This window comes from Montipora capricornis, chromosome 13, assembly GCF_036669925.1.
Source record: "Montipora capricornis isolate CH-2021 chromosome 13, ASM3666992v2, whole genome shotgun sequence".
NCBI classification, from domain to species: Eukaryota; Metazoa; Cnidaria; class Anthozoa; order Scleractinia; family Acroporidae; genus Montipora; species Montipora capricornis.
Window position 1 is genome coordinate 20,902,463 of NC_090895.1, and position 26,835 is coordinate 20,929,297.

The 26,835-nt window shown below is 39.1% G+C and overlaps 3 protein-coding genes and 1 pseudogene across 4 annotated transcripts in view; 3 read left to right on the top strand and 1 right to left on the bottom strand.

Moving 5' to 3' along the window:
- The window catches only part of LOC138029034 (uncharacterized), a 6,451-nt gene extending 776 nt beyond the window's left edge, over window positions 1-5,675 (bottom strand). The window contains exons 1-6 of one of the 2 annotated variants that reach the window (XR_011127797.1): window positions 5,281-5,675; window positions 3,795-4,022; window positions 2,945-2,992; window positions 1,942-1,995; window positions 503-620; window positions 1-189 (exon numbers count right to left, since the gene is read on the bottom strand). The exon at window positions 1-189 is cut by the window's left edge and continues 776 nt beyond it. Coding sequence is in view for 1 of the 2 variants with exons in the window: in XM_068876703.1 (XP_068732804.1) it covers window positions 1-189; window positions 1,942-1,995; window positions 2,945-2,992; window positions 3,795-4,022; window positions 5,281-5,334 (573 nt within the window). In the remaining variant the exon portion in view is untranslated. The remainder of the gene's footprint in view (window positions 190-502; window positions 621-1,941; window positions 1,996-2,944; window positions 2,993-3,794; window positions 4,023-5,280) is intronic. The other variant, XM_068876703.1, reaches the window with a different exon arrangement.
- Window positions 1-7,393, top strand: part of LOC138030690 (uncharacterized) — a 15,713-nt pseudogene extending 8,320 nt beyond the window's left edge.
- LOC138028248 (QRFP-like peptide receptor) overlaps window positions 1-26,835 on the top strand; it is a 288,469-nt gene that overhangs the window by 87,223 nt on the left and 174,411 nt on the right. The window lies entirely within an intron of this gene.
- Window positions 25,862-26,800, top strand: LOC138030691 (substance-K receptor-like). Its single transcript, XM_068878573.1, has one exon. It carries the CDS (start codon window positions 25,862-25,864, stop codon window positions 26,798-26,800), a length of 939 nt encoding a protein of 312 aa, XP_068734674.1.

The following is a 26,835-nucleotide window of genomic DNA, read 5'->3' on the forward strand; positions in this document are numbered from 1 at the left end:
TCTTGTTACAACTTTTCTTTCAAAGAGGACCCTTCCAAGGGACCTTAAAAGGTCATCTTTCGCTGAGTCCTTCATGCATGGTACGCAATACCTCTTCAACAAGGGCTTTAGTTTTCTCAGAGTCACATCTGACACTTTTTTTGCCCTCAAGTAATGGAGAGAAACAATGATAGCTTGATCTCTATCAACCTGTTAAAAAAAGGTAATTCACTATTAGGACAGCACGGTTCTAAATGAAAAATTCTGCGTGTATTTCTGGGATGTTTTCACCTGTAACAGGAAAGTATACTATCCAACCAAAAAATGGTCAAACTCGTCAACATGCTCTGCAGTGATTTTTCAGCTGTAATACTTACTAGCAAGATTTGAGGCAGGTGTCTCAGGGAGACCCTGGAGTATTAATCACTCAAGACATTAAGCATAGCACTTTTTTCCCCTTTCCTATAATAGACACCTATAAGATGCTGGAGCTTCCTGAAAAAGTTAAAAATAATGTACTTACAAAGCCTGACTCCAGCATCCTCAGTTCATCCACTTTGTTTGTCTGCACTTCACTTTCATTGTTACATGTACCTTCCTTTTCATCAATTACGCCAGAATCATTTCTTCTGATTCTTTGCCTTAAAGAAGGAATATTGACCACATGTATAGTTTAGTATTTGACATCATATGAAAAGAAGGAAATAAATACAAAACCAATAATAATTTATATTGATACAATAAATTATCAAAATAATATTATTCTATTTTCATGTAAACTTTGAATTTACTTCTTTTTGTTGCTGTCAATGTGAATAATGTGGCATAGTCCCCTAAAGTAATGTTTCACCTTCAAAGAAGTTTATAACACAGTCCCAAACATAGCGACTGTAAGAGTAAAAAAGAAAATAATTTTAATCTCCATGTAAAACCCATGAAAGATGAACAGTTTTAGTGTTCACTTTTTGATTCCTAAGAAATGAATTTACTTTTTGATTCCTAAGAAAACAAATGAGTATATCAAAGGATTTCTCATGTTTTTTTGGCTTCCAATAAAATCTTAAGCCCTGGTCAAAATTCTCTCCAAACTATCATCATCATTCACATGCTCAAATGGCCAAAGAAGTTTGTGATAGTTGATGATACTGTAGTTCACCGGCAGTCGCACATGCAAAGTCACGCGAGCAGCTAGTTCCAGGCTCTTTCAGCGTAAAAATGTGAACACTAAAATGGCTTCCCAAAGGCAGGGCCAGGCCTCATATTCCTCTATTAGTCGTAATTTTCAGTATTTTCTTTGTCATGATTATCATCTTGGATGTAAACACGAATTTCTGAAGCTGCAGCTGAGCCTCGCGAGGAACTTTTGGCGGCCATTTTAAATGAGCCCGCTGATGTTTGGGGAAAACAGCTGACCAGAAACTATCATACGCATCGTCAAACAAGGAAAACTATCATTGACTATCATGATGAATTTGAACAAGCTCAAAATGAATGATAGTTGATGATAGTGTATAACAGTTGGTGGTCCAACAGAAGAGCGAGCTTCAACTATCATTGACTATCGTCAACAATCATGTGCCATTTGACCAGGGCTTTAGCCACAGCTGTATACACTGTACATGTAGATGTTGTAGTTTAAAATATTTCAAAGCAATCCAGTTTTGATTTTTCTTCGTTTTATTAATATCCATTATCATAATCTGAAACAAAGGAGTAATCAAAATTGAAATTGCGTTTAAAAAAAACAATTCAACCAGGACAAAATTTGAACCTGTAACCTTAACGCTATAACAATGCCCTTTCTAAGTCTGAAAGAAATGAAAATCTAAATTGAACTGGTGTATAACAAAAATTCAAGCAGGAAAAAATATGAACCTGTAACCTTATAAAAATGAGTCCCAAAAGAGATCTATAGTGGTAAATTATATTACAGCAGTACTTTACAGGCAAAATAACAGTTACCTCAGTTTGCAAATCTACTTTCTGAACTTTAGTTGGTACATTGCCATTTGATTCCTAAAAATAAAAATAAATTGCCTCATGGTAAAGGAGTTTGAAAACAACATTAGATTTGCCAGTTAAGTCCTTACTCTTTATACATTATTAACCTCTTAAGTACTAAAAAAACAGGAGCGCCATACTAGGGATATTGGCCCGAGGTCAAGTGATCGATCCAAACAAAACAACCAAGGGCCAACATTTTCCAATACAGCCCCAAGCAAGTGAGGTTAGTAAGTTGTTAATTACAGTGTACATGGCAGCATTTCTTTGACAATCAGGAAATTCTCTGTTTGGAAAAGATAGGGCATTATTTTCAGGAAGGGGAGATGCAGCTTTAAGCCAGATGGAATGGAGCCTCTGAACATGCCAGTACCGGATAGCCTTCCCCCATCACAACAAACAGCCTAAAAACAGTTTTTGAGTGGCATTGCGGAGATGATGAATTCTTATCTAAAACCTAAAGTCAAAAGTAAGTGAGTCAAGATAGACTTAATCATGGTGCCCAAGCTGTTTTTGAAACAACTTCTTTTGGATTTGAGCTTGAACAAGCCGTTTTCAGCCAGGGAAGTGTGTTGTTCACACAAGTTACTCACAAGGTTTATGACGGCAATGTAAGTTGAAGTCCAAACTATAATTGTCCAAACTGTAATCAAGGACTCCTACTTATTGGGACACACATTAAAATTAAAAGTGTGAGTTACATGTAACTGTAATCCTCAGGTATATTCTACCCACGAGGACACAAGGTTAAAAGGACTGTAATCTTAAACGCGACTAAATCATTGCATTTTACGGTGTTTGACCTTGAAGATCCAGAGTGTTGATCTGGCCGGGATTCGAACCAGCGACCTCCTGCATGAGAGCCCAATGCTCAACCAACTGAGCCACCAGTGCACTGGGAATCATACACAATTTACATGTAATCAAGGTGTGGTAAAATCTGATATTATTTTTATTATCTGACCTCTGCTTTTCCTTTGCATGCTCTTTTCCTTGAGCTGTCCTTAGAGCACTAACAAAAAAATGCCCAGAACAAAAAGAGAAAGAGTTTCATCACTAAACTGAAGGAATACATACTAGACCCCTCCTACATCTGTACCTTGAATATTGGTGTAAACATATATAGGAATAGCAATAATAAAATGAAAATAATACTAAAGACCTCATTACTCCATACTGAAAGTGCCAATTAAATGTTCAACATTTAAAAAAAATGCATGTATCATGCACAAGCACAAGAAAGATGTCATGTCCTACACTGTATTACACTAGTGCCTGTACAGCACATTCATACAGGTATACATGTACATGTGTGCTTGATTCACAAGAGGATAAATTTACAGCCGTCCACTTCGCCACACTGAGTTTCTCTAAACATGTTGAAGAAACAGCCTTCTCGATGAACAAAATTAACTTTAATGCCAACGATGAAGGAACCATTCTACAATCGAACAGGAACGCAAAAATGACAATACAATACAAGTGGACTTAGCTAGTAAAATGAATACACTTACAAGAACTCCGTACGGTGAGAAATGACAAGCAAGTCCTTAAGATAGTTCGCAGAGTCTTAAGAAACACAAAACATGGCCGACTCCTTTGGCCGAGAGCATGAGTCCCCGGTCAGCGGGTTTACTTAAGAAGAGTCCTGTTATCATGTTGGCTGGCACGAAACTCTGCACATGTGTTGCCTGTGCATGAGCTCATCATAAGACTGAGATTAGAGTTGTCATTATCTACATGTAAACTCTCAAGAGGTTATATATAACACTCATACCAAGTCTGAGAGGTTAAACTGGGAAATGTTATTTTACCTGCTTTTGGTAAGCACTTGGCTTCCTTGAAGAACACATAATGTTGCTTATGTGCTTCCTGCCCTTTGTTTTGTACAGAGTAACCTGGCCAGCACCTTCCACCTGATAAACCCCATAGAGGATTTTTATGTCTGCATCTAGCAAAATTGTATTGCAGAGTTCTAAATTAACTCTGCTGTCTTCTTCCGTTGTCCCAGGACAGGCCTTTAGCCCTCCTGATCCTTTCCACTTTCCAAAACAAAGCAAAAAAGGAAATAGAAAAATAACAAGGCATTATTTTGGATTTACTTTTCTCGGTCAATAAACAATGTACACCCAAAGGATTAAAAAACAAGAACATTTTAAACAATCATCAATCTGATCATCATCCTCTTGCCCCTGACACACAAAATTATTACATGGGCAAGGCATGACAACTGCTTAGAGAAAAAAAAAAAAAAACAATTGTTATATAGCTGAATTTTTCCCCCAACAGTGTGCGCTCTCATTGGTCACTACAAGGTCACATGGCATCTAACAATAAAACTGTTTCCTGCTAAAGGTCTCTGAGTCTGAGTCTCTGGACAATAGTGCAAAATCTATGATGTCAGAGGGTAACAGTGCACTGTAACCTGCAAATGTTGACCAACGACCGCCATTTCTGTTGCCGTTGCATGTTTTTCTTTTTGTGCTATGTAACAAATCACTTAATGACTGGTCCCTCAGGACACAGTTCATTTTGTTTCCCTCAAATTTCAATGTTTTCCTCAGCTGCACCTTGGGGAAACATTGAGATTCTCAGGAAACAAAATTAAATGTTTCCCAAGGGACGAGTCGTTAAATGCTTATTACTGACTATTCATTTTAAAGTGGTTACCCATAACAAAGAGTGTACTTTACATGTAGGACAAGTAAGCTTTAACAGGCAGATGGGCATCTAGGCATCCTGTGAATGCCCATGTTTGACAGGAAATTATTTAATCTGTAGTTCCATCAAATGTTGCCTTTTTAGTTAATTATTGGCTTGAGTAAACCTTCTACAAAATATTGGATGCCAAATTGCTGGCTGCCTTAAAAATTCAATTCCACATGACCAACATTGAGCTTGCTGGATGTCAATACTTTCAAATTCTTAGCATAACACCCAGCAACATATAGCAATTATTTTAGAAGCAGTTTCTTGAACGATAATTACAATTACAAGACTCCCATATGAATAGCAAATATAGATTGGTGTACGAGTCTCGTCTGCATAGCCACTAAATTGCAAACCCAGGGTCACTTTACATGGCAATCAGGCTTACTGAATGAAATAAAGCTTCATGTTTTGATACAATCGATCTTGATCAACTAGCCTTTGTGCATTTTGTTTTTTGTCTTGAGATGCCGACTAATTTCAGCTCCAATTAAGAGACAATTATGGAGAGTTCAGTGTCTACTGTAAAAGAAGAGCCGGTTACAACATTTAAAGCACAACACAATGCGACAAAAAAACAAATTACCTTACCTCAAAAGAAACACAAGGCATCGGAGTAATCGAACTGGTTTTCAATTGAGCCATATTTCCTCGATGTTAGCGAGAGTTATCCTGACGGAGATCGACGGCCATTAAAAAGCAGATTTTTGCGCCAAAAATAACCCGCTGTGATTATAGAAGCGCGGTTACAAAGTTAAGCGAGCCCACACTGTCTCTGACAGCGTTTGGTTTTTTGAGCTTGCAACGTGTGAATACTCTAATCTATCTGTGACAGAAAAATTAATTGCAATTGTCATTACAAGGGGCATAGTCCATTCTATTACTTTCTCTGCGTCGATTCACAACACGTGTGATTGATGAAATAGTCGATGAAATACAACATGGTGGATAAAATCAATTCCAGTCTTTACCTAAACCGTGAGATATTACCCTGGGCCCAGTTGTTCAAAAGCCGATTAACGCTAATCCCAGATTAAAAATTAACCAACGAGTTTATTTCTTTACTGCCAAATGCTGTTCAACGCCGATATTCAGCAGAACTTTACATTAGAAAAAGTCAACCTTGAAAATCAAAAATAAGCAAAAGAAACTGTCACCAAAAAGTTGAAAACATGAAACAAAATTTCAGACTAAACCTGGATTAAGTTAATCGGCTATTGAACAACCGGGCCCTGGATGCCACGGATGCCACAGGTTTTTTTTTTCTCTCTTAGATTAAGAGCAGCGACTCGCGACTCGCAACTCGCTATTCTGTCGCTCTAAGAGAGAAAAAACCTCGGGCATCCAACTGTCAAACGTCATAGAGCGTCAGACGAAACAAATTTCCCACAGCCTGACTAATCCTGAGCCATTTCAGATGCCACATTGTTTATTTATTTTGTCCCTTGCTCCATTATTTGCATGGTTCAAGTATCAACATCCCTTTAATCGGCTCAGTTTTTTTATTATTTCGCCAATGAGAAATCCACAATTGTTCCAGGTAATTAAAGTTGAAGCTGTATTTTGTAACGGAGAGAGGTTTGGTTTCAAGAGCCCTCCCTTTCTCATAAACTATTCCTTATTTTCAAATTTGTGTCTCCCATAAAATGACCATTACATTATACTCTCTACTGGAAAATTTACATAATTTACTTGTTCGAACATCAGTGAAGAAAGTCTCGTGAAAATTTTATTAACATGGTTTTTGAAACCTTACTTTTTGAAAACTCCACGTCCATGTCATTTACATGCTCTTCAACTTGAACTTCCGAAAGAATGATTTTCAGTCACTATTTACAGTTAATTTACATGATCAACTGAAGCATGAAAGTTTCATGGAAATTCGATTTACAGGATTGTAACAATTTACATGTTATTTACAGGATATTTTAAACCCATTTACATGATTAACATACTGTAAATTCATTTGAAACAATCTAAATGTTATTTACATGTTCCTCCATTTATACTTCAAGAACATGACCATGTCAATTACTATTTACAGGTTATTTACCTAATTCACTCTAACATGTAAATACCTTGTAAATCTTAGTTTACGGAACTTAACGTGTAAATTGTAATTTACAAAACATGTAAATCCAAATTTACACTTTGGAAACTGGATTTACATGTGCCTGTAAATTTTCAAGTTTTCCAGTGTATAAAGTATGAAAGAAGGACGTTAGAAGAACTTCAAGCTTCCGGAATAGACGCTGAGCGTAGTGAATCTGAGGCTATATTAAAGATCTTATTGGCAAAGAAGCCACTGCAGTTAACAGTGGTAAAGATGGAGAGAAGAAAGCAGAAGCTGACAAAAAGGCAGCCGATGAAATACGGACAAAGGCCATGGAACGTTTTGGACAGTCAAGCAAGAGAACTGGCGATGAAGAGGAGGGAGCCAAAAAAGAAAAAAAAAAAGGCAGCGACGCAGTAGAGTTCCTCAGAGAGAAAGCAAAGCTGGACCATGCTCTGAAGGAGGAGGAGCTACATCTAAGGAAAGATCAACAAAGCCAAACAATGTTGTTCAGTACTACAGCAGCAGCAACAAATGAATCAAACATTCCTTTCCTTTGTCAACAAATGTTGTCGAAAGAGAAGAACTAACTGGCTGTTGTTTAACTGGCTGTTGTTGAGCAACCTTACTTTTTGTCGAATGACAGGTTAAGAATAAAGGTTTTGGTGTTGCCTCTTACTAACATTCATGACTTTTATGAAAAAAGCACAATTACATTTACATAGTATAATGTTTAAAGTTTCATGTTGTAATGGACATGTAAGTTCTTGCTGAAACTTTCAGTCATGGGTTTTTTGTCATGCAAAAGCTAATAGTTAAAAGAAAAACTAAGCCTTTAACTTGTTTGTTTTATTACTCAACATTATGACTAGATACATTCTAACATGTTATTATAAATGTTTCCTTAACGTAAAAATTTTCACTGTTTCTAAATGTGTGCCTCACAACCCCTGCTGCACTGGAAGCAGGGGGTACTTCCATATATAAAGGATGGGGCTGCTTGTAAAAGAAACCCTTAGAGGTACCATGATCTTACTTTGTGGGCGTGCTTTAGATCTTTTTTACCCTTAAAAGGTACCAATTCTTAAACAAAACATTATCTCCTGACATTTTTTTTTGGCTCAATATCCTAAAATATACTTCAAAAGTTCCTGCCGTGGACTTTCGTCCCTAAACGATACGCCTAGCATCCCCATCCTTTTATACAGGTGTCCCGCTTGGCCCTGCTGCACATGATACTCTTGACCTTACTCTGTTTTAAATGCATTTTTTCACTCTACTGATCGAGTGTCTGCTAGTCAATTTACTCTACTCTAGGGAGCCTTGAACATCTTGCATGACTGAGTTAAAACTTGCACTGTACATTTTCCAACTTCGATAGAGCATACTCTATCTGAACGTCCTTTCCAATGCTGCTCATCCCTATCTTAAGATTTTTTTTTTTTGAGATCCATGAACTTGAAGCAATCTGCGATATCGCCAAAAAGCCACTCTACAGACACTCTTACAGAACTCATTGAATTGTTGTATGCTTCCATTAATGGAGTAAGGTGAGGGTTCCGCAAGGGTCCCTAAAGGTGAACTCTGAGAGGGTATGCCGGGTCCCCATATAATCGCATCGGTACTAGGCATAAGCTTCCAGATCCCGAAGAAGCCCAGAATCATGCAACATTCCTGCATCATGCTTCTTACCCTCTGAGGCAAAGAGGAAAAAAGCAAAGCAATAAAGGTCATTACACACTGTACTCTACAATTTGATCAACCTAAAGCCTCCCCCCAAAACCGCGCACCGGTGGCTCAGTTGGTTGAGCACCGGACTGTCACGCGGGAGGTCGCGAGTTCAATTCCCGCTGGACCAACACTCAGGGTCTTAAAATTACTGAGAAGAAAGTGCTGCCAAATGGTTAGACTTTCAAGTCTTCTCGAATAAGGACGATAAGCCGGAGGTCCCGTCTCACAATACTTCAATGTTAATAATCCTGTGGGACGTAAAAGAACCCACACACTTGTCGCTAAGAGTAGGGCATGTAGTTCCCGGTGTTGTGGTCTGTCTTCTGTTGTGTATCATGGTAGGGAGGGTAAAAAAAAAAAGGGGCCACAGTAATTGGCGCAAGCTGTTGTGGCGCCCTGCTAGCTTGACTGGCAAAGTTAATAAAATAAAAAATAAATTTTAATATCCAGCAACAGAATTAAATTGGTATTCTCTCATTCCTGTTTTTGCTCCAAGCTAGGAAAACGATAAGATCATATACTTGAATGAATTTGTATGATATTAAATTTATCCATGCCCAATAGGAAAACTACATCAAGTCATTTTGATTTATGCCAGCTCTATTCTCCCACCTCTATTTTCCCATGTTAAACTTGAACTAGTGTTGAATGAAACATACCCACTGGCCCAAACATATTTGCAATGCGCTTAATGTAAACAATTCTCTGCATCTTCCCCAAAACAGTTGTCCAGGGCTACTCTTTTATCTGAGATGGCAGTGGCATACTCTTCAAGCAGCCTACTATTGATAAAAGTGAGATTCCCCTGAATGATTCGGTAGCCATGTAAGTCATAGAGAAAATCCATGACTTGGTTTCTTATCATACAAACGTCAGAAACAGGTCTTCCAAAACGCCCGATCATATCGCTGTAGCCACAAAGGTAGGCTCGACGTCTTACGTCTCTGGCACTTAAAAGTTGGTGGAATCTCCAGAACCTCTCCAAGCGTGTGAAGATCTTATTTTTCTACTGGAAACTCTGCCTTACATTCGGCTTCATTCATGTTTTCGAAGACAAACGGACTAAACCTGTCCCAAGGAAAATCTGGCTTCTTCGACTGATTGACTTCCCATAGAACGAGAAAATCATCATCGGAGAGTATATTTTCAGCGTATCACAGCAGTGTCAATTCTCTCATTGCTTTGAAATAAGACATCTTTTATTGCGAAAACCAAGCGCCGTCGTTCATCGAACGAACTTATCGTTTAAGCATTTAATTTTGGTGGGAAGTGACGGTAACGTTGGTCCCAACTTCCCTCTGCTGGTCCGGTCGCCGTCGCTCCGAAAACGTCCATTGCTTAAGTTCTCTATTGACATTAACAGGACAGAGCTGCGATTGGTAGTAAAGATTACCAAACAAAATGGATCGCCCACAGGGGATGGCACGAAGTACATTCTGGTCAACAACACCCTTCATTCCATCATCAAACAGTTTACCATCAAGATCAACGAAACTGGTAACAGAACAGTCAGGCATTCAAGCATACAATACTTGCATCAAGACCTTATTGAACTTTACGGAACAGGCAAAGAAATTGTACCTAACCAAAGCTCTGTATTACAAAGCCACTTCTGGACACATCAATGAAGTGGATAATACAACAGAAAGTAATGAGAGTCTGAATAGAAGAGCCACATTTACTACCACTGGCGTAGAAGTGGGGCTCAGTCGGAGTCGAAGAAATTGTACTTAACCAAAGCTCTGTATTATAAAGCCACTTCTGGACACACGAATGAACTAAATAATACGGCAGAAAGTAATGAGAGTCTGAATACAAGAGCCACATTTACTACCACTGGCGCAGAAGTGGGGTTCAGTCGAAGTACCCCTCTGCGACGGGTTTAATATGGACAAGATGTTGCTTGACGATTTGGAAATCAAAGTCAAAGTGGATCTGAACAACGACGTTTTTGTTCTCATGGCTGGAGAGACTCCAGACAAGTGCAAACTAAAGATCATGGAACGCACCGCTTTCAGGTATGTATACCTTAACCGGAACCCCTACGCAGGCAAGGATCATTGGCATGGTCTTGACATTGATAGAGTGGATTGGGAAAACGGTTACAGTTTGTTCCGTTTTGGTTTGACACAGGCAGGAAGTGGACATCCCGATCATCTGATACCCCATCGAATGGATAACGTGAACCTGTACTTGAAATATGGAACTCAGACGAACTCAGTTCTGAATTTAATTGTGTTCGCCGAATTTCAAAATCAGTTGGAAATTGATCGTAATCGTCGCCTGGTCTACGATTTGTCACAAGGCTCTTTGTTCATCGTTATGCATACGACCCAAGAACTACGGCAAGCCTGTCTCTTTAACCCTGCGTTAGCACTTCTGATGCAAGGCGTATTTCCAAGGGATAGGCTACCTGTCATCAACACCTACCCAGCCGGTCTCATCGCCAATACGGACCCTCATGATCAACGTGGGACACATTGGAATGGGTGGCCAAGTACTTTGAATCGCCTCTTGAAAGTGAATTCTTTGACAGCTACGGATTTCCTCCTGAAACTTACAATATGGATACCTCCATTCTGCGGGAAGTCACCAATTATAACGACAAACCATTGCCAGGACTGAGCTCAGATTTTTGTGAAGATTTTTGTTTGTTTTATCTCATTGAACGAGCACGGAATGTTGACATAAACACTGTTCAAGCTTTATTTAAACGACATGATTCTCAGTGGAACAATGCACAAGCTTCACACACTAATTTTAATTCAGTCATTTATCCCAAAGTTAATGTTTGCTTTCAACAAGGTTGTAATTCATTTCGCTGTGGTCACTAGTAATAAAATCACGTGGGAAGTAAAAAATGTTGCTTTTTGTGTGTATTTGCTACAAAAAGGGGTGGGAATTCTATCTAGTGAACAAAAATAGTTGAAGCTTCGTCTCGTCAACATGTCTCAATTCAAGTGCCGTAGCATCATTATCATTTCTGGCCCCAGCCAAGTGGAAAAACAATATTTACGCCCCAAATATTTCAACACGCAGATTGTTTATTTGAACGCCCCGTTCGCAAGATCGTGTATTGCTACGATCAATCGCAAAATTGTTTTAAGGAATTAGCAAAGAAAGTCACGTTTATGGAGGGTATTCTCGACGACATTCCCGCCTTATTCCCATCGCATTAATGTTCTGGTCTTCTCGTGTTAGATTACCTTATGGGAAACTGTAGCGATGACGAGCTCATTATGGATTTGCTCACCAAAGCTTCCCATCATTGTGACGTCACCTGCATTTCTATTAATTCTCATTACGTCATTGCTTTTAACAATCCTCGATATACTTTGGAGCTGATGAAACTGGCAAAAGAGGCGTTTTCTGGGCGCATTCCGTTTGCATGGTGATGTGCTACATCACAACCATTTGGATACTTAATGATGGATTTACATACACGAACCCCGGACATTCAACGATATATTGCGAACAAGGATCTTCCCAGCGTCCCATTCATATACCTTCATTTACGTGGATAAGAAAATCTATTAAACCGATGAACCCTTTCCGGTATATTTCATTTAACACTAATTGTTGCAATTGTTCCACCGCAAAGAGACCGCAAACAATCGAAGTGGTGGTGACATGACTTTGCGTTCTGGAAAGATTTCAAAAGCTACCGAGAGAAGAAGAACACATTAAGGGTTACAAAGTCAATCAACATTTACCTTTTCTCTGCACTTGTTTTACAAGCAAAGGGAAACAGCGGAAAGAGATGATATCTCACGCTGGCAAGGGGCCAGATCTACTTAAAGGGAACATTATGGTTCCACGTTCATCATTTAAACACTTGAAACCACCCAAGTTAATGTAAACTGCCGTCAATGGAGTCTCCTTGGTCCGTGATGAGTCACCTCTAACTCAACTGCTCCCTGTCTTTCTCATTGTTCTTTTCGCTATTTATTTACGCTACCACCCAGTTTGTTGGATGGATTCATAACACCAGCACTGCACACACCTCTCTTACTTTCTCAATAAAGAAACCTTCGTGTACGTAAGTAAATTATACGATGCATGTGTTGTTACACATGTTAGGGTTACCGTTGCGTTGCGTCATGCCCCAACTTACCTATAATTTATGCACGCCCCGTTCTTTTGTTTTTTTCAATCTCAAGAAACTCAGCGAAAAACTGAAAATCGAGGTGAACTGTATTTCACTTGCCAGACAAAAAATAAAAAAGAAGAAAAAAAGAACCGTAAAGCTGTGTCCTTCTCAGTATCTTATATCTCTATTGGCTAAAAGTTAATTCTGCAAATGTCAACAACCAATAACAAGACGGCAAAGAGTCGTTATTGAAAAGGGAAGATTGACAAATGCAGAAAGCGTCATTAAACAGGTGATCACATGTTCACGATGTTAACTTTTACATGCAACTTTGCCACGAGGCGCAAAAGGAAAACTGTCTTAAAACTGCGAGCTTCTCAGTATTTTATATCTCTAATGGCTACAAGTTAATTCTGCAAAATGTCAACATTCAATAACAAGACCTCGAGCAGGTGTTATTAAAAAAGGGAAGATACACAATTGCAAATGACGTCTACAGCGTTATTATAAGATGACATGCAGTGTCCTTTATTTTCTTAATTTAATGTATGCTTGTTGGGACATGTTTGCAGATTTTATTCCCAAGCAAATCCTAAGGAAACTGCGCATAAAAAGCATTCGAAGGCCCATTTGGTTAAAAAGGGATGTTTTGGTTGCCTTTTGAATGGAATTTGGGGATTTATTCCGAAGTGCACCTGTCCTGTTACTGACTGGAAAATACTTAAACATTTGTTTGTTCTTGAAAAAAAATGAATCAATTAATATATAAAAATGAATGATGCAATTCCGAAAGGCCTTAACGGATGTCAAGAAAAAAAAACACCATTACCAACCTGAGAAGCTCCTTAAACGAAAGCATGACGACTAATTTCCAGGTGCGTATGCTATTCAGATATCTTTAATTTTCGTTTGCTCCAAAAAGGCATTTTGGAGCTACAAAATTCGCCAAGAATGCACCGTTAACCACTTAATTGTAAATCTATCAACCTGTATCTGTTTTCTTGAAAACATACAATTAGTATCCCGTTTTTCAAAATTGAAACATTTCGAGTAAAAGCCTCGATTATACGCTCTTCCTTCTACGAAAGAATTCTCAATTGTACTAAAATGTCTTAAATCTTAAGTAAAAGGAAGGCCACCAACAGCAGCCTCGCAGCAGTCACCATTTTATATATTTTTGAGCCATTTCTAATGCAACGGAGTATTTCGGGGTCAATTGAACTGGCTTTGGAGAAAATAATAGATAATTTAGCCTCCAGCTTCCGAGAAACCAAAAAAACGTGAACAACAACAACAAACATATATATTATAAAGGGAAATAAAGTAAAAATGCAGAAATTGTTAGGCCCAGGCCCTGCATGTAACAAGGGTGTCCTAATTTGACGAAATTTGTCCCTAAAGGATTAGAATTTGACTCAAAGTCTTCCCATAGTTTAAATGCAAATTTGTTAGAAAAGAAGCAATTATAAAAATACGATCTTTTGGTTAATTTAACTATTTAAAAGGTCTGTTTTGAACATGTTTTAACTGTATCGAGTCATTTCATCAACCAAGCGCACTGTTTTGGTCTGAAGTCGTGATGAATCAAGAAGCTAAAGAAGAAGTCGAAACATAATATTAACTGCTAATGACATAACAGGTGACAAACACGTTTATCCGTCAATAGGTGTTTTAGTTTATTGATCCAGTTTTTTTTTTTTTTTTTGAAGTTGCGCAAATTTGAAGACGATGCTTTCATACTAATGGTTAAAATAAACGAGAAATCATTCTCGAAGCAGCTGTTGAGGAAGTCATTAGATTAAGGAATAATTTGTCACATAAGGTGAAACAGGAAAACAGAAGAGTTTATTCATTTTCCTTTAAATCTGAGTGAGTTTCTCAATTTACTTAAGCATCCTTTTCAAAGCGACTCCAATAAACAGGAATTTCCCGGATAAATTTATATGTTCTTCCCTGAGCGAACTTTGTCTTGGCTTACTAATTTTACGCGTCATAAGGCATGTGTATTTTTTTATTATTTCTTTGAATTTCAGCCAGTTCTTTCCTTTCTCAATTCACTTGAGCATCGTTGTCGAAGCGACTCCAATAAACAGGACTTTCTCGGGAAAACGAATAAAATAAAAATAAACCTTTTTATATAGAGTACACATCTTTAAAACCATGACGCCTCACAGGTAGGGAAAGGAAGGCCAGTGGGCTTATGGACCTCAAACCATCCGACCGTGGGGGCTTAACGAGAATGACGTTTTCAATAGCCAGAACCGTCGCAAGGGTCGAATTCGATATCCAATGTTTGCACCTTTTTTATCGCGTACGAACACAGATGTTTTTGTTAATTCGCGCGCGCATGATTTGTTACCTCAGTTTTATATAATTATCACGTAAGAACGCTTGAGGGTGTAATGGTCATTCACCCTGGTGAAGGTAGTTGTTTGCCACCAAAATATAGGTGTTGTTGCCATTGGGGCGGTCTTAGACCCAGTTGGTCTACGTCAAGATGCCTGTGAAAAATTTAGAGGCACTAAGCCTCGCTCTAATTTTTAGCTTGCAGTTATAAGAGCAAACCAAAGTTCGTGGGGGGGGGGGGGGGGGGTGGGTAACCTGAGTTAGATTTTAGTGAGTTAGCTTTTAACTTTCGTCAATGATAGCGGAGCTTCGCGCGCGCCGAAGGCGCGTGCACGCGGAGCACCATAGGTAAGAAAATATGGTAACCCAGGGATGTGAGAAATTTTGGTTTTATAGCCATGAACGTCATGAACGTCATGAACGTCCGTACGTACGTTCGTACGTCCGCCCCTCCATGTATGACAATGTGACCAGTATCACGTAACCATATCACGGGCTCAAGTTTAGAACTCATCGAGGAGGCAATACTGCAGTTTATACTATAGCTAGTCTACAGCATATATCTTTGATATTGGACATCATTGTGTCACAAAGTGTCCCGCTCTTCAAGTCTCGCAAAACTGTTACTATTTTTTTAAGGATTAAGATTGGGGGGCACTTTGTGATGTCTCTTGTGAAGTGCCATGAATCTCGTTATGTCGGAATATTGGACAACCCTCCTTATAGAACGAGGAATATTCATAATAATTATTGCGTTCTTTTATTTGGTGTAAAAGCAAAGTTGCTTTGCACCAATAGAACCATTGGAATGACATCATTTTCTATTAGTACCAATCGTACCATTGGTACCAATGGACCATCGGAAGAGCCCTGTACCCAGCTAGATCACATAATTTCACCAGTAGAACCATTGGAATGACATCATTTTCTACCTAGCCAGACCACATGAGAAAATAATTTCACCAGTAGAACCATTGGAATGACATCATTTTCTATTGGTACCAATAGTACGATTGGTACCATCATAATTGGGAAAATAATCAAAGTCCCCTTAATGAAATACATATTCACCAACAGAACCATTGGAATGACATTCTTTTCTATTACCAATCCTACCATTGGTACCAATGGACTATCGGAATGGACGAATCGTATCCGTTTGTGTATATTGTTTTTCGATGTGCCTCCACAGTGACAAGAATTTTGCACTTATGTTCTAAACAAGTAATGGCAATGAGTTCTCGTAAAAGTATAGAGGCTGAAAGTATAAGGAGAAATATCCTCAGCTTGTGTTTTCAGAAGTTTGTTTAGAGCACGTACAGGTAATTTGTTGGAGAGTTTGTTTGAAGTTTGTCCTTTCTAGCCGATTCTGGTTGTAAGCCAAGCTGGCGTGTTTCACTGAATGAAATTCATCGAATTGTAAATGATCTCGTTTTCAGAGATAAAGTGTAATAAATAAAGCACATCAATAAAACTCCTTGTTTGACCTTGAACCGACAAAGACGATCTGTCACATCACGAGCTATAGTACGTCTGTGATTTCTAATTGTAGCGTGATTCTTATTCGCTGGCGTTTGACAGTCGACTCTCAAATGGCTTGTTTCCTTTTCCGTTCGCTTGCTGAGGATTAGCTTGTTTTCTTTTAAAACTCTTGCGATTCAAGAAAAATTAATTGCCCTACTGGTAAATTCGACAGTAGATTGCGATGCAAAAACCGATATCACACTCATCCCTTGGTGATTCATGTGATCAGTGGGTTTTTCAGGTGAAATTAACCGTGGAATTCACTAGTTAGGCAGCGAATAAAATGTTGCATAATCAAGCAATATCCGGGAAACCAAAAGGCGGACAGCTCCAAAGCCTTTTATTTTCACTAATCCAACAGCCAGTAAAAATAAACAAGACGGGAGCTCCGCTTTTAGGCTTGACTAGATCTATATATTAGTCAGTATTTATGTGACACAGCTTTGCAGAAATCGAATGCCTGCAACTTTGAAATGACGCAGAACACATCTCTTGTATTGGACTTGATTAGTGCAAGTCAGAAAATATATCTTAGCTTGACGCTTCAAGTGCCACGGGGGCCTTATAGTCAGCCGTTAGACATGAGTGAAGTCTTGAAGTGGCATTGTTGAGGCTGGAGTAGAGTTTGAATTTAGCTGGAGTCATAGCTGAAAAAAGCAAGAAGTTACAATATTATTGTCGCAGCCGTAATTACTAATATCATTAACTATTCTCTTGAGCATGGTGTCTTCCCATCAACGTGGAAAAATGCCCTGGTTCTTCCTCTACTTAAGAAAGATGGCTTAGAACCAATATTCAAAAACTATCGTCCTGTGAGCAATTTACAATTCATCTCTAACCCGGTTGAGAGTGCGGTAGCCAAACAACTTCAGCATCACATCAGCACCAATAACTTATTTCCCATGTTACAATCATCATATCGTAAGTTTCACAGCACGGATTCCACTCTCTTTAAAGTAAATTAAAATTACATTTTGTTAAACATGAACGGTCAGCATGTCACCTCGTTGGTTTTGTTGGATTTGAGCGCGGCTTTCGATACCATTGATTATGGTATCTTACTTGAGAGGCTTAGTTCTGCATTTGGAGTTCGGGATATGGCATTATCCTGGATTGCATCATGCTTAAGTGGCAGAACTCAGCAAGTTTCACTTGACGGCACACTCTCAATGAAGTTCGATTTGGAATGCGGCGTACCTCGAGGCTCGCGCCTTGGGCCTTTGCTGTTTGTTGTCTATGCTAACAAGATATTTGAAATTGTAGATAAACATAATTGAGAAATCCATTGCTATGCTGACGATATCCAGCTTTGTTTATCCTTTTATCCTAATAATATTGCAAATCAAGGGGCCGCATTGGCTAGGGTTGAAAGGTGTATTGAGGACATTTGAGACTGGATGCTGAACGAGAAATTCAAAGTTAAGGATGATAAAACTGAATTCATAATCATTGGCACACCGCAGCAACTAGCTAAAGTGCCCATCAATGCCCTTCGTATCAGGGCTGCAACTATCACTCTTGTGTCGTCTGCAAGGAATTTAGGCTCATGGCTTGACTCTAAGATGACGATGGCAATCCATATTTTAAATAGGAGCAGTCGTGGCTGAGTTGGCTCGAGGGCGGCTTTCGGAGCGAGAGGTCCAAGGCTCGATCCTCGGGAACTAAACGTCTCTTTCGACTTTCCTCTGATCCGTATAGCTATAGCTTTAAATACCCGTAAAACGGAGCACTGACAGAGGGAGGGGGGTAAAGGGTGCACCGTTGGCTTCCATTGATACCAGCCTCGTGCTGAAGGAACTACCGACGTTAAATAAAGTTACTTTACCTTTTAACTCTGCCTTTTATTATTTGTATAATCTGAGACGCATAAGAAAGTATCTCTCTAAAGACAACACTAGGACTGTGGTTCATGCTTTTATTTCAAGTAGAATCGGTTACCGTAACAGTCTTTTATATGGTATCAACTCAGAAGCTACAACGTGTGCAGAACATGTGTGCTAGATTGACATGCAATGAAAGTAATTACTGTCACATTGCTCCTTCATTAGTGGACTTACATTGGTTGCCTGTAAAGTTTAGAATTGAATTTAAAATTCTGTTGATTATTTTCAAGATTTTTAGGGGCCTAGCACCTTCGTATTTAAGTTTTTTTTTTTTAATTATTCCTAAGCCTGTGTCTAAATATAACTTAAGAAGTTGTAACGACAGTACCTTGCTTAGTTATCCGAATATTAAGCCCAAGGCTACTCTCGGTGAAAGGGTCTTTGTGTTCGCCTCACCTAAGCTGTGGAATGCTCTGCCGCTTCTATTCACAGTTTTAAGAGAAAGTTGAAGACTCACCTTTTTGAAAAGGCATTTTTAGCTTAGACTATTTATTAATTGAAGCCATAAGTCTTTTATTATATATATAATCATTTTTTTATTATTATTACTATTAGGATGGTGCATTTGATTATATTTATATAGATATTTGCAAATGATGCACCCAATAGTGTTTACACCATAAACGTAAATGCAACCACCAGAAAATGATAAAAAATGTTGCCGTTTAGCTGTGCTAAAAATAAATTTGACATGTCACGTGTAATATGTCATCCTATACGGCTGGTAAGGTTTTACATCTTATTGCAGCGAACGATGTCCCAAAGTTGTTTCTTGTCATATAAAGTGGAGCGATAGTTAGACCAAACCCTCATTTATTTCCATCAAATAGATCGTGTCCCATGCCTTAATTAATTTGTAGTAAATGTCATATAGTATAATGCAAAAGCTTTCTTAAAAAGGCACGTCTTTAATTTCTTCTGAAAATTATTTATATTTATTGTTTCTAATGTTACAAGGCAGAAAATTCCAAAGGCATGGAGCAGATATTTCGAATGCACGCTGTCCGTAACGAATAAGATGGAAATGAGGCTGGTGTAAGAGTAGTTTGTTATGCGAGCGTAATATAAAATACGAGTCGCGACATACGGAGATATTAAATCACGTAGATATGGAGGTGCTTCACGTCGCAAAACCTTGAAGTTCATCAAGAGGATCTTGAACTGAATTTTGCATTGAATTGGTAACCAGTGAAGGTTAACCAGCAACGGTGTGACATAGCAATGCTTACGTGCACGGAAAACTAGACGAGCTGCAGAGTTTTGAATAAGTTGAAGTCGATTGATGACATAATCAGGAAGGACAAAAAGTAAGGATCTACAGTAATAGTCTTGAAATAACAAACGCATGAAGGAGCGGGATAGTGGAGTCCAGTAATTAATTAAGGAAAAATTAGTCCACAAAGCGCCACTCCTGTAGATAAGGCGAGGAAAGGCGCGCCCGGAGCACCATTGTTAAGAAAATAAGTTAACCCATCGATGCGAGAAATCTTGGTTTTATAGCCATGACGTCATCTATCGTCCGTACCGTCCACCCCTCTAGGTATGCTAATGTGACCAGTATCATGCTAGTTTACAGCGTGCAAAGATATTGGACATCCATGTTTTGATGAACATCTTTGATATTGGATTTGCTTAGAGCTCACCGAGGTCAGCTGTTTTTTTTTTTTTTTTGTAAGTTGACCGCTGATCACGTACCTGTTTTCTATTGGATGGCAGGCTCAACCCTGGTTAACTCACCTGAACATAAGCGAGGCTTCATTTTTTTGCGCGCCCTCTGTGGCTCGTCGCAGATACACGGCCATATCACATCAGCTATAGTTCGTACACAGTCAACGCTTTTCGTGTTCAGGTGGAAAACGGTCTGCATTTTTCGCTGGTTTCAATCTAGTTTAACGTATCATGATATCTGTAGTCTACACTGGTGGCTACTCAGTTATTCAAGTCAAGCATCGGAGGGATATAAACTTAAAGCTAAGTGTTTATTTTTAATTTGCATAGAGCTGCTTTTTTCTGTGTATTGCAATTTTGGGCATATCTTTAGAAGCTCTGATAAGGTTACATGATGCCAGGAGGACCTATGTCTAGAACAGAAACGAAAGGACTGAGCGAAAGAGAACGACAATGACAAAACAGAAAACCAGTAATAACTTATACTTAGCACACAAATTCTTTCCTTGGGCACTAAACCGTTTGTTATTTTTTATACGGATGCGTTATTTAAAGTGGTTGCGTATTTTTAAAAGGTGGTTTAATCGGTTCTTTCTTTGTTCAGGAATGAAAATCGATTTTTTATTGTCAACTGGAATCAAATAATAATTATGTTTACTCTTTTGGACATAAAGAAAAAGTAGATTTGTTTGTTTGTTTTGCTCTAAAATGCGATCAAACAAGTGCTTTAGTAATCCGTTTGCCCAGCTGGTTTTCGTTGTGGGTCGATAGTGGAAGAAAATTTTGCCCTTATGTTATAAACACGTAATTGCAAAGAGCTCTCGTAAAATTAGGGGGAAATCTCACTAACTTGTGTTTTCAGAAGTTTGCTTAAAGCACCTAAACGATGTTTAAGTGTTTAGCGGATCTTGTTTGAAGTTCGTCCTTTCTTCGTTGCATTGCCGTATTTTGCCAACCTAGCGTGTTTCAATGAAATCCATCAAAATGTGAATGCTCTTGTTTTCAGAGATAAAGTGGAATAAAGTACATATGTACAACTCTCCTTTGACCTTTTTCTGGCTTCAAATTTTAGCGTTATTCGTATTTGCTTTTCTATAGAAGAAAGCAAAGAAAATAATTTAATTATTAAAGCAGCAACCAGAAACATCTAAACGCGGACAATTCGAAACCTTTTATTTTCACTAACCTTATAGGCAGTAAGAATAAATATCCAGGAAGCTCCGCTTTTAGGCTTGGCTAAGTCTTTACATTAATTAAACAAAGTTGATCGTTAGTAAGTCAACAAGAACCTCAAGATCACAGTATAAATAAAAAAAATGTCAGAACTGATTAAGCTACTGGAGTGCGTTCTTTTATCCAAATATCATCGAGCAAGGTTACAGAAAAATTTTGATTGCTATAACCTCGAGTTCCATCTCGGCAGGACACGTGCTCCCAGACTTAACGTCGTGTACAACATATAAAGTGTTTCCTTACAGTATCCCACCTTTTAAAAGAGTGGATCTCCGGATTCACAACCACCCTAGAGTAACTACAAAGCCATTCTACCCTAATCTTTTAACAAAGAAGCAAACTCATTGTGTATAGAATCTCAAAGTATTCTATCTGCTCAAGCTTTCGTCAACAACTTTGGCTTCAATTTCTCTATGCGATCCCTCTCTGCCATTTGCTTCTGCCTAAACCTCTTTAAGTGGTTGCTTATTTGCCGGAAACTTTTGAAGACCCATTATCCATTCCGATCAGAGGGTCTCCTCCAAGAGCGCTGGTCTTTGATTCTGGCCATATCTAGAATATCCATCCTCAGTGAATCAGATACTCCCCACTTGTCCCATAGTACTTTCGATCACTTTGAGCACGATCTGCATATCCGGCACCCATATTAGGTGATTGCCTCCAGTTTTCCTCTGCAACCCTCTGCACTGTTCATCTACTGCAATCTCATGAGGAGTGACCGCCTCATCACGTCCACTACCATTTTAAAAGCCACCAGCCACGACGACATCACCGATTTTTGCGTGACCCTTAATTTCCTTGGATATATCATCCTGTCGCTTGGTCTGCGTATATTTAACTATTGTTCTGAGCTACGAGGGCGCCCTGGATGTGAAATGATAGCTAACCAACCAAGCGAGTTGGTTATAATAATTTAATATCCAGAAAGCCCAAGTGTTTATGAAAAATTCCATGATGTTGCAAAACGGGTTTAGTTGGCCATTTTTTCTCATAGCTGCAATTTTTTTTTTCAGTTCGCATTATTGCTGACGCGTTCCCTGACCACATTAGGTACAGCAAGTATATTAACTGATAGCCTGTGCCCGGCGAGCCAATGAAAATGTTGGAAATCTGATATCCATATTTCAGTTTTTACTTATTATCTTTAACCCAACAAGGCCCTTCCTCAGGTTACTCGTTACCTCCTTAATTGAACACTGCCACCCAATCCTCCAACATTGGCCGTTCAGATTCGCCTTCAGTGCACTGAGCTTGCAACCCACTTCCTCTTTCACCCATAACTCTCTGCCCCTAAGATTACGTCGTCCCTCCTCTGGCAAAGGCGTAGGTTGTTATAAAATGGACAACTGTATACTGCCTCGAATGACCCCAACTCACGGCACGTCACATCATTAACTCTTGCCTCCATTTCATATGTTCCCTCTCTCTGGCGATGAAAATGGTGGCTTCACCCGGCTTCAGTTTTGTTGTGATTGATAGAGCCAAATCGCAAATTTGGGAAACCGTTTCCCTAACCCCTTTATGACAGGTGTCCTTTTGCTGTCGTTGCACAACCTACAGATTTTCTCTGACTTCACGTTATGCAGTTTCCAACCCATTCTAAAGATCAGTTACGCATTCAGTGAACTAACACTCAATGTCCGGCGCTTTGCCCATTTTCTCGTCCAAAGGAATGTACATTTCATTAGCTCAAATATTTGGCTCGCGGAGGAATGGTCACTACTCCGGCTAGCCGTCCTGTATAAATCCAGTGAGTCATTCCTTTTCTGGAGTGACCTTCAGCTCGTGCCTATAGCATGCTCTTGATAGTCTTGTGGATGTTCTCAATTTGTCCATTACCCTCTGGATGGTAGGCAGCTGATCGGGTCTTTTTTTTTTTTTCTCCAACAAGTTACACGTGCACATTTTCTCGAACACCTGGGACTCACAATGTCGTCCTTAATGGCTGTGCAGGCATGACTTGTACAGGAACACCAAACCTGCAAATACAGTTCTTTACAAGGACTTCGGCCCAAGTTGTAGCATGCTGGTTGGGAATCGCATAAGCGTTTGCCCACTTTGTAAAACTACACTGAACTCTTAGGATATACCAATTTCCTGAGCAGGAATGTGGTAAGGGGCCGACGATGTCAGTATGAATAATCTGCAATTACTCTCTTTATTTTCATTTTATTTACCAACAAGTCATGATTATGCAAACAAGACCATGGTGGCCAAAGGATAGTATTGCTATTCTAGACGCGCCACTTACACAAAGATAAATCATTTCTCTCTCTGTGGACTGGTTGAGCACACGATAGTCAGCATTCGGTGAATCTCATCGAGTACAACTAGGTTGCCCCAAGGGCTTTCGGATGGTTTAATCCTACTACTAGATAGCAGTTCTTCCGGCTGCTGATCAATAATTTCTCGCTGATTGAGCTAGAGCCACCTGTTTGGATTTCATGCTCCAAGAGATCTGATTTTCCAAAGTCACTATTGTTCTTGGTTAAGAAGTCGTCAAATTTCCTTGCCAGGGATTCAAACTGCCGACTTAAATTCCTTTCACCCATTACTAGGTGAACAGGATGTCTGGGAGGCTCCAAGTCTCAAACAAATTGTATCTGTCTCAATTTACCGGGGATAACTGCCATTTACACTGGTAATGAGGTGGTATTCAGCAACAGGTATCATGACTTGAACGCATTTTTTGGGACCGGTCTGAGAAGTTGCAAGTCCATCCTCCAAATTAATTGAAGAGCAGGACAAATTCATTTCGGGTTTCCCTGACTATCCTATCAGGTCTTTTGACTCCTCCAAGATTCCAGGGCTTTCTGTGTTTTGGTCATATCAGCCCTCCAACCGGGCTCTTACAACTTGTTTGGTTCCCGGCCGGTGCAACTTCCGAATCAGCATCTTGTTATAACTCGAGCACCACCAAGCAAAAAAACTTTCTTGCGTCATAATGGATTTGACAGGCAAAATGTTGGAAAAAGTCTGATCCCAGTATGCCGTTATGGGCTAGGTCTTTAACAATCATGACTAGCCAGGAACAATTAATATTTCCAAGGCGAAATTTCACCACGGTTTCTCTTAGCTATAGAACAGTAAGTTCAGTTCCGTTTGTAGTAGTTAACGTACCTGAAACAGGTTTGAGTTTTGAGAAATACTCACTCTTGTTCCAAACACTATCCGTTAAAACGCTGACCGTTGCCCCTGTATCTTGAAAATGCATATCCTCCCATGATTCATTCGTTCTATAGCGTAAGTCTCCGAGTCTGATATTGTTAGCAGATGTATCGTTGTCTTACCTAGGGGGTACTCTTCCCCCCAGAGCAACGTGTATGAGTGACAAGCCACCCTGGTTGACTCGGAAGAACTTTCTCTCCAGCATCGTCTCCGATTGAAACTCCTTGAGGAAAAGCGGTCCCTGGCTAACTACACCCTCGTTTGACCTCTGACATCTCGCCCGCAACTAAATTTCTTGGTTTTTTTTCCGAGTCAAACCTCTGTATCAAACGGGGGCCGTAAATTTTTGAAAGTTCACTTGGCGATTCCGAAAGTTTCAGTAGCTCAACAGCTTTTTAGGGGGATTGATTCAGCAAATTTAGAAAATACGCACAACGATCCGATGGTTTGATCGGCTGGAGCCGTCCCATACTTCAAAATTGTGGAAGTCACGTGCTTTAACCAACCGACCGAGCTTAAAGGAAATCCCGGGTAAACGTATGCTCTCAGTCCTAACGTCATGTGCCTTGCTGAAAATTTGCTTGAACTGGTTTTATTGTCCCAGGTCAGCCCAGGTTTTTCAATTAACCGAACTTTAAATGCTCAAATAAAAATCAAGAGCCTAAAGTTAATCCGATGTTGAGGCTTGGTCTTGCAAGTTGTCGAGCATGGTTTAAATAAACTGCTTAAGCCGAAAACTAAATGTTTCTTAAACTTTAAATTTAGGGTGCGTTCGATTGAACGTATTCCGGAATAGGAATACGTGGAACAGAAGATAGAAATCCTTCGTTTTTACGGAGATTCACCATTTAAATTACCAAACACCTGCTAAAATGCTATTTTAAACATATCTTCGTTATCCTTGTTGCTTTAAAACGCAAAACATACCGTTTTAAATCATCGCTCCACGTATTAATTTTATTCCGAAATAGGGTCAATCGAACGCACCCTTAGTGTACTCGCACTTCCATTCAACAACAAATTGATTGTAGAGTTAATCCAGAGCACCTAAGGCTGAAGTCATTCAGTGAAACTTTTCTTTTTTTTAACTTATGTGAGTGAGTTTTAATTTCGAATAGCAAGCAAAAAGCCTTGAAACTACAAAATAATGATAATATACATAAAATAATTAGAGATAGATTATCATTAATCACAAATCACACTTCTGAATTCTGAGATATTCAGGACTCTCGTTTGATTCGCTATAATTAGTTTCTTTCATAATTGACTCATCATAATGCTTCGTTTGTTGTCCTCCTTCGAATAAAATTACCTCTTTTCTGCATTACGTTACCTGAACAATGCAAATCTCGCAGCCAATCCAAATGAGTAAAATTTTCCAAGTACATTATTTTTAAATTATTATTTTTAAATATTATTATTAATTAATTAACATTAAAATGTTCTGACCGTGGTTTTTTTTTTCCCTTTACGTAGATGACACATGATTCTGATCTACAAAACAGAACTTCAAATTACGAGGTCTTTTCTGCATCCATGTGCATTGCCTTGCTGGCAGCACTTGGCATCGAGGCTGTTGCTATCGTGACACTGAATGCACTTGTAATCATTGTTTTCCTGAAAGAGCGAAGACTTTGCAAGCGTAGTATGTACCTGACGATCAGCCTTGCAGTTGCAGACATGTGTAATGCATCATGTTTAATCCTCTGGATTTTTTCTCTGGGAAACACATGTAACATTTGGACGATTAACTACTTGTCTAATCCAATTCAGATCACAGGAGCTTTACTCGCTTACTTTCCAGCAGTCTCAATAACAAACCTTGCTGTTATTTCTTTGGAGCGAATGCACGCTACCTTTCGCCCATTCAAGCATCGCCTCGTTAAAAAGAAAATGTTTGGAGTAGCTGTTGCGGCTGTTTGGTTTACAGCTGGCCTGTTTACAGTCATCGTGTTGTTACGGAATCAGTTCAACGTCATTTTGAATAACGCGGAAGCGGGTGCATACTACTCATTCGTATTATGTTGCCCTTTTATAATTCTCATTTCTTACACGTCCATTGCTATTAAATTTTACTGTGGAACTCATCCTCAGCATCATGGTGCAATCAGTAGAGAAAGAAGACTTACCAAGACACTGTTCATTGTAACAGTTGTATCGTTAATACTATTGCTGCCATCTCTAATTGCCAGATTTCTTGTTTATGCTTCTTCATGGGAGAGTTTTGAAGCACTTTCTCGTCAAACAATGTGGCTTTTAGACTATTCTCTAAACTTCTTATTATATGCAAACTTTTTCATAAATCCATTGCTGTATGCATATAAGATGCCAGAGTTCAAAAGAGCACTGCTTTTGTTATTGCACTGTAGATTGCGCTCGGAGCCAGTTCAGGTTTTTCCTCTTAATGACATGTAAATACTGAGATTCCACTCAGTTAATTAGTGAATGTG

What these genes read in the sequence shown, in the direction of transcription:
- LOC138030691 (XM_068878573.1), top strand. Translation starts at nt 25,862, where the DNA reads ATGACACATGATTCTGATCTACAAAACAGAACTTCAAATTACGAGGTC.